Source organism: Dendrobates tinctorius, unplaced genomic scaffold, assembly GCF_039654945.1.
Source record: "Dendrobates tinctorius isolate UK_male_01 unplaced genomic scaffold, ASM3965494v1 ptg000074l, whole genome shotgun sequence".
NCBI lineage: Eukaryota > Metazoa > Chordata > Amphibia > Anura > Dendrobatidae > Dendrobates > Dendrobates tinctorius.
Window position 1 is genome coordinate 4108815 of NW_027361742.1, and position 16967 is coordinate 4125781.

At 47.4% G+C, this 16967-nt stretch overlaps 1 protein-coding gene across 3 annotated transcripts in view; it reads right to left on the reverse strand.

Annotated features, from left to right (window-relative positions):
• The window catches only part of CFH (complement factor H), a 712377-nt gene that overhangs the window by 422071 nt on the left and 273339 nt on the right, over positions 1-16967 (reverse strand). For all 3 annotated transcript variants that reach the window (XM_073582879.1, XM_073582878.1, XM_073582877.1), the window contains exon 10: positions 452-628. In XM_073582879.1, the coding sequence (XP_073438980.1) occupies positions 452-628 (177 nt within the window). The remainder of the gene's footprint in view (positions 1-451; positions 629-16967) is intronic.

A 16967-nucleotide genomic window follows, 5' to 3' on the forward strand; every position in this document is an offset into this window, starting at 1 on the left:
CTTCTGCTGATGGCCAGCATAGCAGGAGAGAATGATGAAAGCCGACTTCAGCACCTTGCGCCAGGGAACAGTGCTAACAATACCGCTGATTCCCATGTGCTGGTACGTGTAGTACTGATGTTGCACAGGGGCGGCACACAATTGCCACACATATGCCACAAGTATTACACACACGTACAGACGGATAAACAGATATTGATATCTCCGGTTCTGTTATATCTGGTGCAGGAAATATCAGGACATGTGAAACAGTCCTAACATAGATTTAGATAAATTTATGAACAATACTTGAGAGAAAAATGCCCTTTATTAACAAAGAAAAAGTCTTCGATCTTTGAGTTCAGCTCATGAAAAATGGGAGCAAACAAAAAAGTGTTGCATTTATATTTTTGTTCAGTATATTTTATATGTATGTGCTTAATCATTGTTTTACCACTATCAATTTTCTTACCTATACACTTCGGATATTCAGACCATTCTCCATCAAGACACTGGGCAGTGGCAAAAAGATTGTGTTTTTCTGTCATATAACCTTTATCACATTCATACTGTACATATGCTCCATTTGCAAGTTCTTCTTCAATCAAGGTGTATTTTCCATGTAGAAGTTGAGGAGCTTTGCATGTTACTAAGAACAAAAAAATAAGCATTGATTCAAATAAAAATGTCTATTTGGAAAATGAAGAAAACGAAGAAAACAAAGTTTCCTATGACTTTATAGAATTGATATAGAAATAATACCATAATTTGTAATACTAGCAAACAAATAATAAAATAACAAGGCATAATATCTTAAAAAAAGCACCACTTTGAGTCAAAACATGAATCATTTTAAAAGGGAAAATATTGGAAATTATGCAGAAATATCATTTATATTTACTATTGAAGGGGGCAACATTTTTAAAATTGCATAAAAGAAAAAAGTGTTTTTGTTAAACCATAGTAATCAATCACAGTGCAGTTTTAATTTTTCAGTGTCTTATTAAACATAGTTAATTCGAAAAGTTTTTCTTTAGATTTTTAAATTTGCCCACAATATTCTCCATAGTATACCATATATTTGTCAGCTGCAGTTTCAACAGAATACATAAGCAGATGTGTAAGGAGGTGACCGAGGTTGTCACGTGCCTCCCCTTCTTCCTTTTTATGCATGCAGATCCAGAACGTCTATAAGTATTAATGGGTTTATGTACTGCAATGTGAATGTATTTGATATGTGTTATGTACAAAATTAGGGATAGAATAGAAGGTAGTATAGGACTATAGTGGGATTAGAATAGAGAGGGCATACTAGAGATAGTGAATAAGAGTATTAGCTTAGGTATAGCCAGCATAGAGGTTTTCCAGACTGGGAGGAGTTACAGAGTAGTGTAATGCAGAGCAATAGGGTATAGTGAAGACACTACCTGGCTAGTGAGTAGAGCCTGGGCAGCCTTGCGCAGGGCAAGAAGCAGTGCAGAGGTAAGGGGGTGAAGAGGAAGAAGAGCTCAAAAGGGGTTACCTCTCCTGCTCCTTGTCCGGAACCACCTAGCCAAACAGCAGGGTTGCCGGGGAGAAGACTTTCTGACCTGGACCAACCGGACCAAGTGACCGTGGTGGGCAGTGACTGGGAAGAGGAGGCTGTGGACAGGAAACGGTGTGAGTCGGGGCAGGAAAGCAGAGCTCGCAGGACAGAGAGCAGGCTGCTACACCGCGCTCCCGGAGAGAGTTCTCCGTCTGAGGACAGAGACTGAAGGACAAAGCTTTGTGTGTATGGGGACCCGGTAGCCTCTGTGATCAGAGGAGACTTCCCCCCTGACAGTACAGAGACAGTGATACGATCGCACAGTGAAAAGCTGGAGCCTCCGAGTGTGGTAAAGAGACTTAACAGAGTGTTCAGCATCACTCCTGCGCTGATACAGGCGGGGTAATATGAGAAACTGGGTCTGAGCAGAAAAAGTAAATTAATGTGCATGCAAAATGTAATTGCATATGAACACATGACCTTTACACAGAGAAAACCAAAAACAAAACACAAAACAAATATCCTGGAATAAAAAAGTAAAAAATTTTTGCAAAAATTGCATGAACGTAGTAATAATAGTAATAATAAGGGTATTTAGTTAACATAATTTTGATCAAAATAATGTAGAACTGTCCCACAAGGGTTGCCGTGACGTGGCGGGATGGCTTCTACATTATTTTGATCAAAATTATGTTAACAAAATACCCTTACTATTACTATTATTACTACCTTCATGCAATTTTTGCAAAAATTTTTTTACTTTTTTATTCCAGGATATTTGTTTTGTGTTTTGTTTTTGGTTCTTTTTTAGGCGGGGTAATATGCAGAGACTCAAGAGCAGGGAGACCATTGTTCTGCTTCTGCTCCCAGCTCCCTGCTTTAACCCCTGGAGGTCCTAACTTCATCTTGAGCAGAGACTTTAGAGACTGCACGCGCCACTGTTGCAGGTGCCGATGTGGTAGAAGTAGACTGTTCAATCAAGCTTTCCCCCAGACTGATAAATTATAATTACCTGAGTTTAACCGTTTAAATGCTGCATTACCATTTTATTGCTTCCTTCACCTCCATTGTTCTGCTTGCTGTTTTACTCTTTCTCATTTAACCCCCTACTGCTCCTCCCTGCGTGGAGTGAAAATTCCCTGTAAATAAACCTTTAACTCTTGGTCTGTCTTGGATCCGTGGCAACATCCTCCATACCTGCAGGTTATTACAAGTGGTGTAGTCGGCAGGATGTCGCATAATGGCATGGAGGCGGCAGACCAAGCAGTTGGGGGAGGCTCCAGTTCTAGCATCTCCGTGGGAGCCATGTAAAATAATTTGCCAAAATTTCCTGGGAACAATATTATGTTGTGGAGTTGGACAGAGCGCATATGAGGGATGATGCGGATGCGTCCCATGATGCCGGCCCTTGAGGCAGAAATAGCATTGATGGCCCTAGAGGGGGAGGCATGGGACTCTGTTATGCTTAGATATCCCCAGGCGAGAGATACCCTAGATAAAGTTCTACTTTTACTTGAGGAGACGCATGGGGACCCCACTGACGTAGGGGAGCTGCGCATGCCCTGTTCCACCGGGTTCAAAGAGAGGGGGAGACATTGACACAGTTTATGAATGCCCTGCAAGAACTCCATACAGCCATTGTTCGGAAGGATGGCATAGGCGTAGGGCCGATTGACAGTATGCTGCGGCTGGTGACAGGCTTGAGTGACGTGATAATGAAGCAGGCCCTGCGAGAGCACATGCAGGTAAAGCCAGGCATGACTTTCTCTGAGGTCGGGAGTGAGGCACGCACGTACGAACAGAAGCAGGGAGTGATAGTGCTGGTGGGGAAGGTATGGAGCGGGGAGGTAGCCACCACAACGGCTGCTGCCCCCAATGGGTGGAAGACTTGAGGAAGGAGATTAAACAGATCCTTGAAGAATTGGCTGAATCCAAAGGAACCCCTGCCGTAGAGTCCAGTCTGCCAGTGCGCGACAGAGAGACCACCCCCCAATGTGAGACTAGTGTCACCCAGTGAAGAGGATCACCCACATGTTACAACTTTAGAGAATTCGGTCATATTGCTCAGCGCTGCACTTGGCGGAGTCAACCTTTCCAGCATCATCCATTAAACTAGACGGCTCCGAGCTCGGGGGGCGCTGCCCGGAGCCTGAAAATTTGAGGAGTATTAAAAGTCCCACCAGCCTCGTTTCCACGTGTCCTTTGGTCTGGGCCAAGATGAATTGATGAGTAGTACGTTGCCTAGTAGACACTGGCTCTCAGGTTACCACCATGCCTCAGGGGTATTTCCGCCTACACTTCGCGGAGGAGATGCGGCCAGAATGGCAGCTAACCACTTACCCATCCCAGTCACAGGGGTGGTATGGATGAACATAGTGGTCTGCGGTAAGGATGTAGGGAGAAGAGGAGTAGTGCTGGTGGATGGAGAAGCGGCCAAAGACCATACCATAACCTTGGCCATGAACGTGCTTAAAGACTTCGGGAGCCTTCTCATCAATGAGTCCCCAGACCAGTTCCTGCAAAAGTGGAGCATCCATACCCTCCAAAGGAGGGTCTTCCAGCAACTGATATGGACAGCTCAGGCCCAGGAAATATACAGCGATGGGAAGTCGCTCGGCAAAATAATTGCGCCCTCCTCTGTCAACCGAGTGTTGCCTCCTGGACAGGCCGTGCTTTCCTTGCCCATCTGCACTGGTATCCCTCTGGAGGTGGTTGAAGTGCAAGTTGAACCTAGTAAGGCCGATCAGCTACCATCAGGAATATTAGTTGCACGTACACTGGCTACAGTGCGGAATGGAACTGTCCTTGTGCAATGTGTAAATTTGGGAGAGAATGACGTGACCTTGCACCCCAGGAGTGAAGTGGCCCACATCCTAGGCATGCCTGATAAATTAGTTCCATCTGAAGCAGAACAGCTGACTTTGAAGCCAGAAGATCCGTGGATGGTGACTGTAGATGCTGAAGTAACCCCGGACCCCCGATTGTTCGATTGTTGAAGGAGGGACGACGGATACTGGAACACATGCGGGCAGAACTCTCGGAGCTGACCCCCCAACAGGTTCCCCAAGTGGAGTCCCTGCTAGGAAAATACCAGGGCATGTTTGCAAAATATGAGAACGATTTTGGGCGCCCCACCGCAATAACACACAAGATACCCACCTGGGATGTGGCGCCTATCAGAGAACAATACCGTCAGATACCCCCACAAATGTACCAGAAAGTGAAGGAGATGCTGTCACAAATGTTAAAGAAGGGGGTAATACGAGAGAGCCAGAGTCCGTGGGCCGCCCCCATTGTCCTGGTGAGGAAGAAGGACGGACTTTACGCTTCTGTGTGGACTACCGTCGGCTCAACGCTTGCACAGTACGGGATTCATATCCATTGCCAAGAATAGAGGAGTCCCTGTCCATGTTAGGAAATGCCAGATACTTTTCTACACTAGACCTGGCCAGTGGTTATTGGCAGGTACCAATGTCCGAACAAGACCGAGCCAAGACCGCTTTCATTATTTCGATGGGATTATATGAGTTCGACCGCATGCCATTCGTTCTGGCTCATGGAAAGATGTTTAGGGGACTTGAACTTTGAAGCTACCCTGAACTATCTGAATGACATCATCGTCTTTGCCCCCACATTCGAGGAACAGCAACGGAGGCTGGAGCAGGTTCTGAATCGACTACAAAAACATGGGCTTAAAGTAAAGCCTCAAAAGTGTCATCTCTTCCATACTCAGATCGAGTATTTGAGGCACATTGTCTCAGCCTAAGGAGTGAGGTCCTCTCAAGAGAAGATTGCTGCGTTACAGGAGTGGCCTACCCCAAAAACCACTCACCTTGAAAAAGACACCCTGAGTGTCGCTACGCGTGGGTCATCATTCACCACTCTGGCTGCGCTGTTGCACTTACATGACGGGTTCGACCGATTCCTTTTTCTGACAGGACTGGTCTGTGGTGACATATGGTTTTTTCCACCTCATTGATTTCAGGCTATTTCCCTGTTCACTATACTCTGAATCCTGGTTTCTTTCTGCTGGGATATTATATGACTCCAGCTTCATTATATCACTCACCCTTATGGTGTATAGGAATATAGGATAGAACAGGAATGTTGGGGAATCAAACCCCCCCCTGTGGAAATGGTATATATCTGCCTGTTTCAGTAAGGGCTATATTAGCAGCATCTCCATATTTACTGCGTTTATTGTTTCTTTAATCGAGTATTAGCAGTCAATGGGTGCATTTGTATTGATCAACTTTCATTGATCTACAGGGGCTGTGTCTGTCCCTTTTTAAGTGTTTTTACTTTTGTGTAGTGTATCCTATTTCTGTTTTGTGAACAATAAAATATTTATTTGCATTATATTTTGTGATATATTTATTATTTATTTTTCTCTGGTGATCCTCACTATATGCATGGTCTTTCTCTGCTTTATTCTCTACCCCAAAAACCGTGAAGGATGTATGCGCACTCCTGGGACTCACAGGATACTTCTGACACTTCGTAAAAGACTTTACAAGCATCGCAAATCCCCTTCTCGAGCTGCTGAAAGGGGTGCCCTCCTGTGCTAAAAACATGAACATGCAGTGGGGAGAACTCCAGGAAGAAGCATTCCTAGACTTGAAGAAAGCTTTGACGGAAGCCCCCATACTAACCTATGCTGACTTCACTCAACCGTACATCTTGCACACTGATGGGAGTTCGCATAGGCTTGGAGCAGTACTGTCGCAGATACAGGATGGGAAAGAACGCGTCATAGCGTACGCGAGTCGGTCTTGGCATGACTCTGAGAGAACCCAGATAACTACAGTTCCTTCAAGCTGGAGTTGTTGGCGTTAGTATTGGCAATGACAAAGAAATATGCGGTGTACCTGGCAGTCTCTGAAGTTCACGTGCGGACAGATAACAATCCGTTAGCCCATCTGGTGAAAGCGAAGCTCAGGGAGCTAGAGCAACGCTGGGTAGCTCGGATGGTAAAATTTCGGTACAAGATCACCTATAAAAGAGGAGCAGAGAATACCCATGCTGATGCCCTTTCCCGAGTAAACTATCGTAGGCCAGCACCTAATCGGGATGAAGAGCTGGAGGCTCTGGAAGTCCCAGAATTTGGAGGAACTGCCAGGACGGTGGCAGCTACACGGGAGACACAACAGGAGGAAACTCGTGCAAGTTTAATGGAACAGCCCCACGACGAGTGGGTCCAAGTGTAGCAGGAGGATCAGGAAATAGCCCGGTTAAGACAGTGGGTCATGCCTAAACAGATGCCCAGCCATCTTGAGAGGAGCACTGCATCACCTGCAATGCTGCGAATGTTACGGCAATAGGAAAGGCTTCAGCATCCTTTATCGGAAGACATTTCTACAGTCAGAACTCAGCGTCATCTGGCAGACAGTGATTCTCTCATCCTTGGTGTTCTGGGTGGCTACAGAGTCTCATGAGAAAGGAGCCCACTTTGGCCCTGAAAAGACCTTCCAATGGCTGCAGTGCCTGTTTTATCATCCAAGTCTGACAACTGTGGTGGTGAAAGTCTATCAGCAGTGTCGGAGCTGTGAACTGGCCAAACCACATGAACAGCGGGCTCCCACGCAGATGGTAATGTCATCCGGCCCTCTAGATCTGCTGACGATAGACTATCTGATGATCAGGCCAGCGCATCAAGGCTACAAACACTGCTTGGTGATGGTGGACCACTTTACAAAGTTTGCCGTCGTGACTCCAAGACGGGATCAGATTGCTGAGTCCGCTGCTCATGCCATCTGCAAGTACTTCATCCAGGTGTATGGGTGTCCTAAGCGTATCCACTCCGATCAGGGAGCCTGTTTTCTTGGAAGAGTGATGGAGGAATTGCACCAGTTGTATAAGATCGGGAAAACTGAGACAACTCCTTATCATCCACAGGGGAACGGAGCTTGCGAGAGATTTAACCGTACCCTGATCCAAATGCTAAGAACCCTGGAGGAGGAGAAGAAGGCATGATGGCCTGAATACGTCCCTGAGTTGGTATGGGTGCATAACAACTGTAAGCACAGCACCACCGGCTTTACACCCTCCTCTCTGCTCTTCGGACGGCCCAGAAAAGGGATGACTGAATTGGAGTTAGAGCCCGAGGAGGACTACCCACAGACGGGGGTGTACTCCTGGGTTTGAGAATATCGTCATCGGCTACAGACTCTCCATCGACTGGTATGGACCAGGCTACAGGAGCTGGAACATCCCCAAGTCACTCCTCTATGAGGGACAGCTCTAGTGGCCAGGGACCGAGTTTTAGTGAGAGAAAAGCGCCCTCATAATAAGTTAGAGTACCATTAAGAGGGCCCATACAGGGTGAAATGTCAAATCAATGCCAAAAGCCCCGTCTATGAGGTCCAGCCAGAAACAAAAGAGGGTGCCCCCAATCGTACGCTGCACCAAAATATGTTATGACCATGTTTGTCTCAGGATCCTGACCGAGAGCAAGAAGTACCTGCTGCCCCACAGGCAGCCCCATTGACTGACGTTGATTTTGAAGATGAGGAAGACCCCCAATTTCCCCCAAGGGACATGTAGGAGAGGCTGGTGCCTGAAACTGCCAACCCAGCGGGAGAGACTCAAGTCACCATTCCTCCCTTAACAGCTGACACGACTGCTCCTCCTGATTTGTGATGCTCTGACCATTCAATGGTCGGTGTACCCCCCATTCGCTATAACCAAGACCAATTCGTCTGGGAACAAATTGTTCAGGGATTGGAAGACTGTCAACGGGAACAACAGAAAATCTCGCCCGTGGGATGGCGAGCAAAAAGAGTGGAGGAATGTAAGGGGGTGAAGAGGAAGAAGAAGAGCTCAAAAGGGGTTATCTCTCCTGCTCTATGTCTGGAACCACCTAGCCAAACAGCAAGGTTGCCGGGGGGAAGACTTTCTGACCTGGACTGACCGGAACATGTGACCGTGGGGGCGGTGACCGGGAATAGGAAGCTGTGGACAGGAAACAGTGTGACGTCGGGCGGGAAAGCAGAGTGCGCAGGACAGAGAGCAGGTTGCTACACCGCTGCTCCTGGAGAGAGTTCTCTGTCTGAGGACTAAGACTGAAGGACAAAGCGTTGTGAGTACCGTATGAGAGCACGGGGACCCGGAAGCCTCCGTGACCAGAGGGTCTTCCCCCTGACAGTACAGAGACACTGACATGAACACGCAGTCCCGGGGACCGCAGTGACGAGCCGGAGACCCTGAGTGTGGTAAAGAGACTTAAGCAGAGTGCGCAGCATCGCTCCTGCGGTGAGACAGGCGGGGTATTATACAGAGACTCAGAGCAGTGAGACCCATGTTCCTCTTCAGCTCCCAGCTCCCTGCTTTAACCCCTGGAGGTCCCAACTTCATCTTGAGCAGAGACTTTAGAGACTGCACGCGCCGCTGTTGCAGGTGCCGACGTGGGAGAAGCAGACTCTTCAATCAAGCTTTCCCCTGGACTGATAAGTTATAGCTACCTGAGTTTAACCGTTTAAATGCTGCATTAACGTTTTATTGCTTCTTTCACCTCCATTGTTCTGCTTGCTGTTTTACTCTGTCTCATTTAACCCCCTACTGCTTCTCCCTGTGAGGAGTGAAAATTCCCTGTAAATAAACATTGAACTCTTGGTCTGTCTCAGATCCGTGGCGACATCCTCCGTAACTGCAGTTTATTACACAGAGCAGATGCAGCAGTGAGAAGAGACAGTCTGACAGCTGTGGGGGTAAATCTGCTAAGGCATGAAGGGACCCCAGGATGAGTGTTGTGCAGGCGGTCACCAGCTTAGACAGAACCGCACTCAGGAGGATCCAAAGCTTGCGGCAGGGACTAGGGGGCAGCTGAGAAGGCGAGCCCATTACCCTATAATGCAAAGCTAGACCAGGGGAATGGCAGAAAGCTAGTGGGCCTAAAGGCTTAAAATGGACAGGGATTGTCTGGAAAAGGCAGTGATTGCTTGAAGCGAGGCAGTGATTGCCAGAAGTATGGCAAATATTACCCGAAGGAACAGAAGGTGCCAGGAAGGCAGGAAAGAGCAGAGATTGCTAAGACAGGACAGACATTGTTCAGGAAGAGCAGAGATTGCTAGGAAGATAGGGAAAGCTGGAGAAATGCCACTGTGTGTACACTGTGCTACATATGTGATGGATACCCTCCTGCTTATAAAAGTTGACTGTTGAAAAAGGATATTGTTTCTGAAATGGTTTGTAGAGCTCGTGGATATGGAGCCGGAGTGACAGAAGCCGAGGGGACTGTAACAACTAATGAAAGTGTCTTGTTTACAGATGGGCGGACACCTGGATACTCAGGTCTGACAGGTTCGGCCGAACAGTTACAAAAAGTTGGGTTCGGGTACCAGAATAGTACCCAGACCCAAACCTGGACCCCATTCACTTGAATGGGCGGCCCAAACATCCAGTGTTGGCTGCGCAGTTATGTTCATGACAGCATGGCAAGCAAAGCTTCTGCTTAGCGGGGAAATCATCCCCGCTGGTCAGAGAGGTCAAAAGACAGCATGAGCGCACAGCTGTGTTCAGAAGTATAAACTTTACCTCCAGTCACTTGTGTCAGCTGATGGGACTACTGATCCCATTATCTGACACCTGCTACCACTAATTACAGTGAGAGCAGGAACAGCTGATGGGAGTATTCATCAACCGCTCATGCGCTGTAAATAAATAATTGCAAAAAAACTGCGTGAGTTCCTTGGCATTTTTGCCAGACAAAACTCACAGCTGGGGGCTGAAATCCTCGACTGTCAGCTTCAGCAAGTCTACTTATGAGGAACAGAGGGGTCCCAACGCTGTTTTTTAAAATTATTTAAATAAATAATTTAAAAAACGGCGTGGGTCCCCTACATTTTTGAAAACCAACCTTGCTAAAGCAGCCAGCTTGGGGCTGGTATTCTCAGGCTGCTAAGGGGCCATGGATTTTGCCCCCCCAGCCTAACAACAGCAGCACACAGCTGCCCAGAAAAGGAACATCTAATATATGCGCCAATTCTGGTGCTTTGCCCGGCTCTTCTCACTTGTCTTGTGGCGGTGGCAAGTGGGGTTCATATTTGTGGGGTAGATGTCACCTTTGTATTGTCAGGTGATATGAAGCCCATAGCTTAGTAATGGAGAGGCATCTAAAAAACACCCATCCATTACTAATGCTATAGTTACATGGTAAATAAAGACAAAGCAAGAATAAAGTCCTTCATTTTTCTCACGGTGCTAGCGGGGATCTCACCAAGGGAAGAGTGGGAAGGGAAAGTTGGAAGATCCAGGCAAAGTGCCAGAATTGGCGCATCAAATAGATGTGCCTTTTCTGGGCTGCTGCGAGCTGCTATTTTTAGCCTGGGGGGGGCAAAATCCATGGCCCCTTACCAGCCTGAGAATACCAGCTGTCAGCTTAAGCAAGGTTGGTTGTTAAAAATGGGGGACCCCATGCCGTTTTTTAAAATGATTTATTTAAATAATTTTAAAAAACAGCGTGGGGACCCCTCTATTCTTAATAACTAGCCTTGTTGAAGCTGACAGCTGAGGGTTGCAGTCCCCAGCTGTGAGTTTTGTCTGGCTGGTTAGCACAAACACAGGGGTACCCACAACGTTTGTTTTTTTTTTTAATCTATTTATTTACAGCACAGGAGCAGCTAATGAATATGCCCATCCACCGCTACTGCTCTCACTGTAAATAACGGCAGCAGGTGTCGGATGATGGGATCAGTAGTCGCATCAGCTGACACCAGTGACCAGAGGTAAAATTTATACCTCCGATCACAGCTGAGCGCTCACACTGTCTTTTGACAGCGTGGGAACCGTGGGTCTCTGACCAGTGGGGATGATTTCACGGCCGATCAGAAGCAGTGTTTGCTGTGTTGTCATGTACATAACAGTGCGACAAACACCCGATTTTCGGGCGGCCGAACCTGAACAGTAACATGGACTTCCTGGTGAGGTCTGTGTTCAGTATGCGTGCCTGAACAGTAGGTGTTCAGTACGGACGCCGACCTGTACTGTTTGGGTTCCCCCATCTCTAGTCTTGTTGCGCGCATTATATACATTGCAGAAGGGACATTATATTTCATCTGTGGGGCGCCAGGGTGTGGGAACACTACCACTCATTGACATGACTACCACCCTGGCTGCCTTACAGAATTGGCGTAGTCGGCAGGATTGTGATGCCTTATATGCAGAGAGGGGAGGAGCCTTGAAAACGGCAAAGATGGCGGCGGTTAGAGTCTTAAAGATGGCGCCGAACAGTGACATGAAGATGGCCGTCAGTGGCACGAAAGATGAGAGCGGTGCTTCCCACCCTGGGCATCCTTAGCAGAAAAGGGTGCGAATATATAAGTCATTACCTGCCATCATGATGTAAGGGGGGTGCTGCCTGTCCAAAGACACCTCAGGTAATGACTTATATATTTCATAGGCGTCTGATGGCATATGAGTGAGGGACAATTTGGATGTTTCTATTCAGCATTGGTGGAGCTCAGTTGGATACTTGCTGCACGTTATGGGTATTTCTATTTATATACTGAATGGCCACACAATTGATTGCTATTGATGATTTTGTTCCCTTTTGCATATTCATTAAGCTATTATAGGAATATATGTGCTTTGTATATTACAGCGCATATCCTATATATATATATATATATATATACTTTAGCCTTGGGGGTTGCACCTGTAGGCTTCATTGTATCTTTTTGACCCTGCTCTTTGGTAATCTAATTATTGTAATGTTATATGTTGTGTTTTTAATATATATATATATATAATACATTTTGTATTTTTAATATAATCTCGATCTTGCTCCTTCATTTGCTCTTTTGGTATCTTGGCAGATGCAGTGGTCTAAGCCAAAGGCCACGTCCCCTAGTGACTGGTGCCCGCCCGAGATGGGTAAAACGAAAGAAGAAGAAGCCCAGACCACTGCAGCAGAAACCCTGAGGGGAGCCTGAAACTGAACAGGTGGAGCAGCTGGAAGTAGCTCCACCCACGAATGGGTGGAGTCCAGAAGGGAAGGATGACATGCCATGAAGAGAGATGCCATTACTGAACAAGTTACCTGCCCCTATGCTATGAAGGAGTATGTCTTTCCAAGGAGGAATGGGGAGGCAAAACTGGGAGCGGTCCGTGGCCCAGTCGAAGACAGACTTGCATCCTGGGGGCTGCTGGACGGTGGAGCTGGAGGACTGGTTTCCATTTGGCCAGGCGAGAGGGAAGCTTGTCGGGAGCTGGAACACTGCAAGTGCGGAGAAGTCGGAGCCAGAGGAAGTGATTGAGAAACCGGAAGTCGTGGAGAAAGGGACCATCGCGGCTGCAGTGGAGTACCTTTGCAGCCGGCTGCAGTCCCGGTGAGTGCGACACCTACCCTCACCTCCCGCACCGACTCCTACCCCGTCACCTTCCTCAGCCTCTGCATCTCCGCATGGCACTTATGTGGATGAACCCCGAGCTCCCATGGCAGAAGGGGCCCGGTGGGTGGCAGGTATAATTGCAGAGAAGAAACAGTGGGAGCGCCGAATTTTAAAAGAGCTGCGGAACCCCAGTGGAGGATTCATGTCTGGCCGTATGACACACAGCCTAATCAAATATTTCAAACCTACCAGTGGGTACGGGTTCATCCATGAGGCCGAGAGCCCGGGAGCAAGGTTTATGTTAATGCTGGGTCCATTACATTTGACGGTCCTTTACAGGAATGGGACTGACTAAGTTACTTTTATTAAAGAAGAGGGGGCCCCAGGGATTGTATGCTGTGGTGCTGAAAGTGGTCTCCAGCATCCAGGAGATACAGGCGCGGGAGGCGCAGTATTGTGTGCGACGGCCTGCAACGGTCTCTACCCCCCACAGTAGGCCAGAGGGCAGAGGCGCCCTTAAAGGATGTGGTGGCCACAGTCAGGCCTCTGGAATGGGAGGCTCCAGGTTCTATGGATCAGCCACTGTTGGAGGAAAGGAGCAGGAGAAACAGTGGAGAGTCTTCCTCCAGCGGGTCTTCAGGCAACACTTTTATTATAATCCAGGGCCAGAATGTGGCCCACTATTCTGTTCGCAAGGACAGAAATGAGTAAAAGCGACCCCTTTAAGTTGGATTGTGCTAGTTGCACTGGTGAAAAAAACTATATGAGAGACTGTTCCGCATCTCCGGAAGGGCAAGGAGCCCTGGGCTGCACCAGAACTGGGTGTCAGTGGTGACCACTATGGTTACAGTTGAAGGACTTTTGTTTGTTTCGTACTCCTCCAAGTTTTTCTTTTGCGCACGGTTGTGCATCCCCAGCTGGATTACGGGACTAAAACCCTGAAAGGGTTAATCACCCTCAGTAAAATGAATGGACTGTGTGTGTGGCTGCTTTCAGCATTGTGCTGTTTTACCCTTGAACTATTGTTGTTTCAAACCTGAACTGCCCCTGTGAACGTACAAGCAGCAGTGAGAAGAGACAGTCTGACAGCCGTGGGGGTAAAGAAGGAATAAACCCCAGGCTGAGTGTCGTGCAGGTGGTCACCAGCTTAGACAAAACCATTCCAAGGAGGATGCAAAGTTTATGGCAGGGATTAGGGGGCAGCTTCGATGGCAAGCCTGTTACCCTATAACTCTAAACCGGACCAGGGGAATAACAGAAAGCTGGTGGGCCTAAAGGTACAAACATACTTGTCTTCTCTCATATCCTCCCTGTCTCACAACCCTGAACAGTTATTCAACACTTTCAACTCTCGTCCATCTCCCAGCATCCACTCATCTCAGCTGAAGACTTTGCCTCATTTTTCAAGCAGAAGATTGATAACATCTGAGACAGTTTTGGTCGACAACCCCCAGAGCCCTTTCTCCTAACTGCTCAGCCATCCTCTTCCAAAAGCAACTTCTCCACCATTACAGAGAAGTAATGGTGGGGGCTGCCTATTGCTTTGGGGTCTGCTCTGGGGCAGTTTAGATTTCCCCTTTCTTTCTTTAGGCCTATTTAATTCTCCGGCTGTGATCGAGGGGTATAGGGCATCGTAGGAACCCCCCACGGCTACTGCTAGTTGTGTTGATAGGTTCAGGGGTCTGCAATCTGATAGTTGCCAACTTCTCTGGTTTTCTGGACTTAGCTTGTATTTCTGTTTTTACCTCCTACGGTGACTCATTCATAACAATTGACTCTCCACTCTCAAGATCACATCTCACCACCTGTGCACTTGACCCGATCCCATCCCACTTCATCCCAAACCTCACCACAGTCTTCATCCCAACCCTAACCATCTCTTCAACCTATCACTATCTGGTATTTTCCCTTTAAGCTTTAAACATGTCTCAATCACACCTATCTTCAAAAAGCCCTCTCTTGACCCATCCTCTGTATCTAGCTATCTCCCCATATCACTTGTTCCCTATGCCTCAAAACTACTGGAACAACACGGCCATCTTGAACTGTCCTCCCACCTCTCTGTGCTGTTCCATCTAAAGTTATGATTATATGGTTTCATAGATTGTATTATATTACCATTCTTTGTATAAGTCTTGCATTTGATCTGCTGCCACCTGCTGTCCTTTTTCTGTATGGCAGCCTGCAGCTGGTTAATTCTGGTACATGCCTTCCACTTCCGGGTCAGTCACTCCTTCTCTTCCTGCTTGCAGCCATTCTTATTTTCACTTTCACCTGGGAGAGACACGCCTGTACCGAGCTGTGAAAGGCATCAGTTTTTTTTACCACACTTTGTTGCTGTACCACCTTGGTTGTTACACCTGCATTTCTGGAGAAGTACTGCATTACCAATCATATGCTGTATGTCCAGATTAACAAATAAACAAGTCTGGACTTCACAATCCCTGGGGAGTATCATCTCTCCGGATGCTGGAGCAACATGGTCCTGTCTGCCCTGCATTAAGGAAACGAAGGTAGGAATCTCTCCCAGCCCCTATTCACCAGCCACATCTCCATTCGCCTTATGCGGGGACAGAACACTCTCTTCTTGCTCCCTCCTTGACTGCTTACAATCTGGCTTATGGCCGCATCACTCCACAGAAACTGCCCTAACTAAAGTTACCAATGACCTATTAACTGCCAAAGCCAAGCGACACTATTCTGTTTTCCTCCTTCTGGACCTGTCCCCTGCCTTTGACACAGTGGACCACTCCCTATTACTACAGACCCTCTCATCTCTTTGCATCACTGACTTGACTCTATCTTGGATCTCGTCATACCTAACAGACCGGACATTCAGCGTCTCTTACTCACATACAACCCCTTAACATTGCCCCCTATCTGTTGGAGTCCTGAAAGGTCCAGTACTAGGGCCCCTGCTCGTCTCCATTTACACCTTTGGCCTCAGACAGCTCATAGAATCTCACGGATTTCAGTATCACCTCTATGCTGATGACCCACAGATCTACATCTCTGGACCAGATATCACCTCCCTACTAACCAGAATCCCACAATGTCTGTCTGCTATTTCATCCATTTTCTCCACTAGATTTCTAAAACTTAAAATGGACAAAACAGTTTTCTCCCATGCATCACCCCTACTCTGGAACTCTACCACAACACATCAGACTCCAGCCTACCATGGAAACCTTCAAAAAGAACCTGAAGACCTACATGTTCAAACTGCCCCCTAGCAGCAGAACCAATGGACTGCGGGTATATGCGCTGTGTGTCTATGTTTGCCCAGTCAGTCTGCACTGACACTACAGGCCCTGCTGGTACCGAACCTCAGCTGTGCCAGGTACTCGTTAATGGGTACCAGACGGACGCTCTCTTGGACTCGGGGAGCTTGGTGACTCTGGTACATGGGACCCTGGTTGCTGGGGACAATCCTAATGGATGGAAGATGAGGGTGGTGTGCATACATTGGGAGATCCGTGAGTAGCCGACCGCGGACAACCCGCAGTAACCACTGATCGACCAAACCACTGCACGACCAGCTCTATCCTCGCGCCTACTGCATTCTAACTAGTAATGAGTGAGCACTAAAATGCTCGGGTGCTCGTTGCTCAGGTCAAGCAAATTGGAATATCTGGTACTCGACCCGAGCAATGAGTCCAATGTTATCCAAGCTTTTTTGCTGCCACCCCCCTGGAGGTCTTTCTAGGGTATTAAAACATCAGAAATGTATGGGAACAGTGCACAAACGACATGGGAACATCATGGGGATCGCCCCTGGAAGAATTTCTGATGGTATGTATATATATAAAAGTAAAAAAAATAGGCAGCACTCAAATTAAATGTGAAAAAAAAGTGGATACTTCACTGATCCTCAAGTGGCAACGTTTCAACGGTGACCCGTCTTTTTTTTTTTTATATATATATATATATTTCTTACGGAAGGTACCCTCCTCTTTAAACTTAGTGTTTCATGAGCATCCATCAGTTTGGCTTTCCTCCAACACTGATCTGCTTTCTCTAATTCAGCATCTCACAAACATGTTGCACTTTGCCCTTTATACAGACGCGTGCGTCTTTGGCAACATATTTTGGACGGGCATTTTTTACGCCAAGTCTCACACGCGCATCTGTTACAC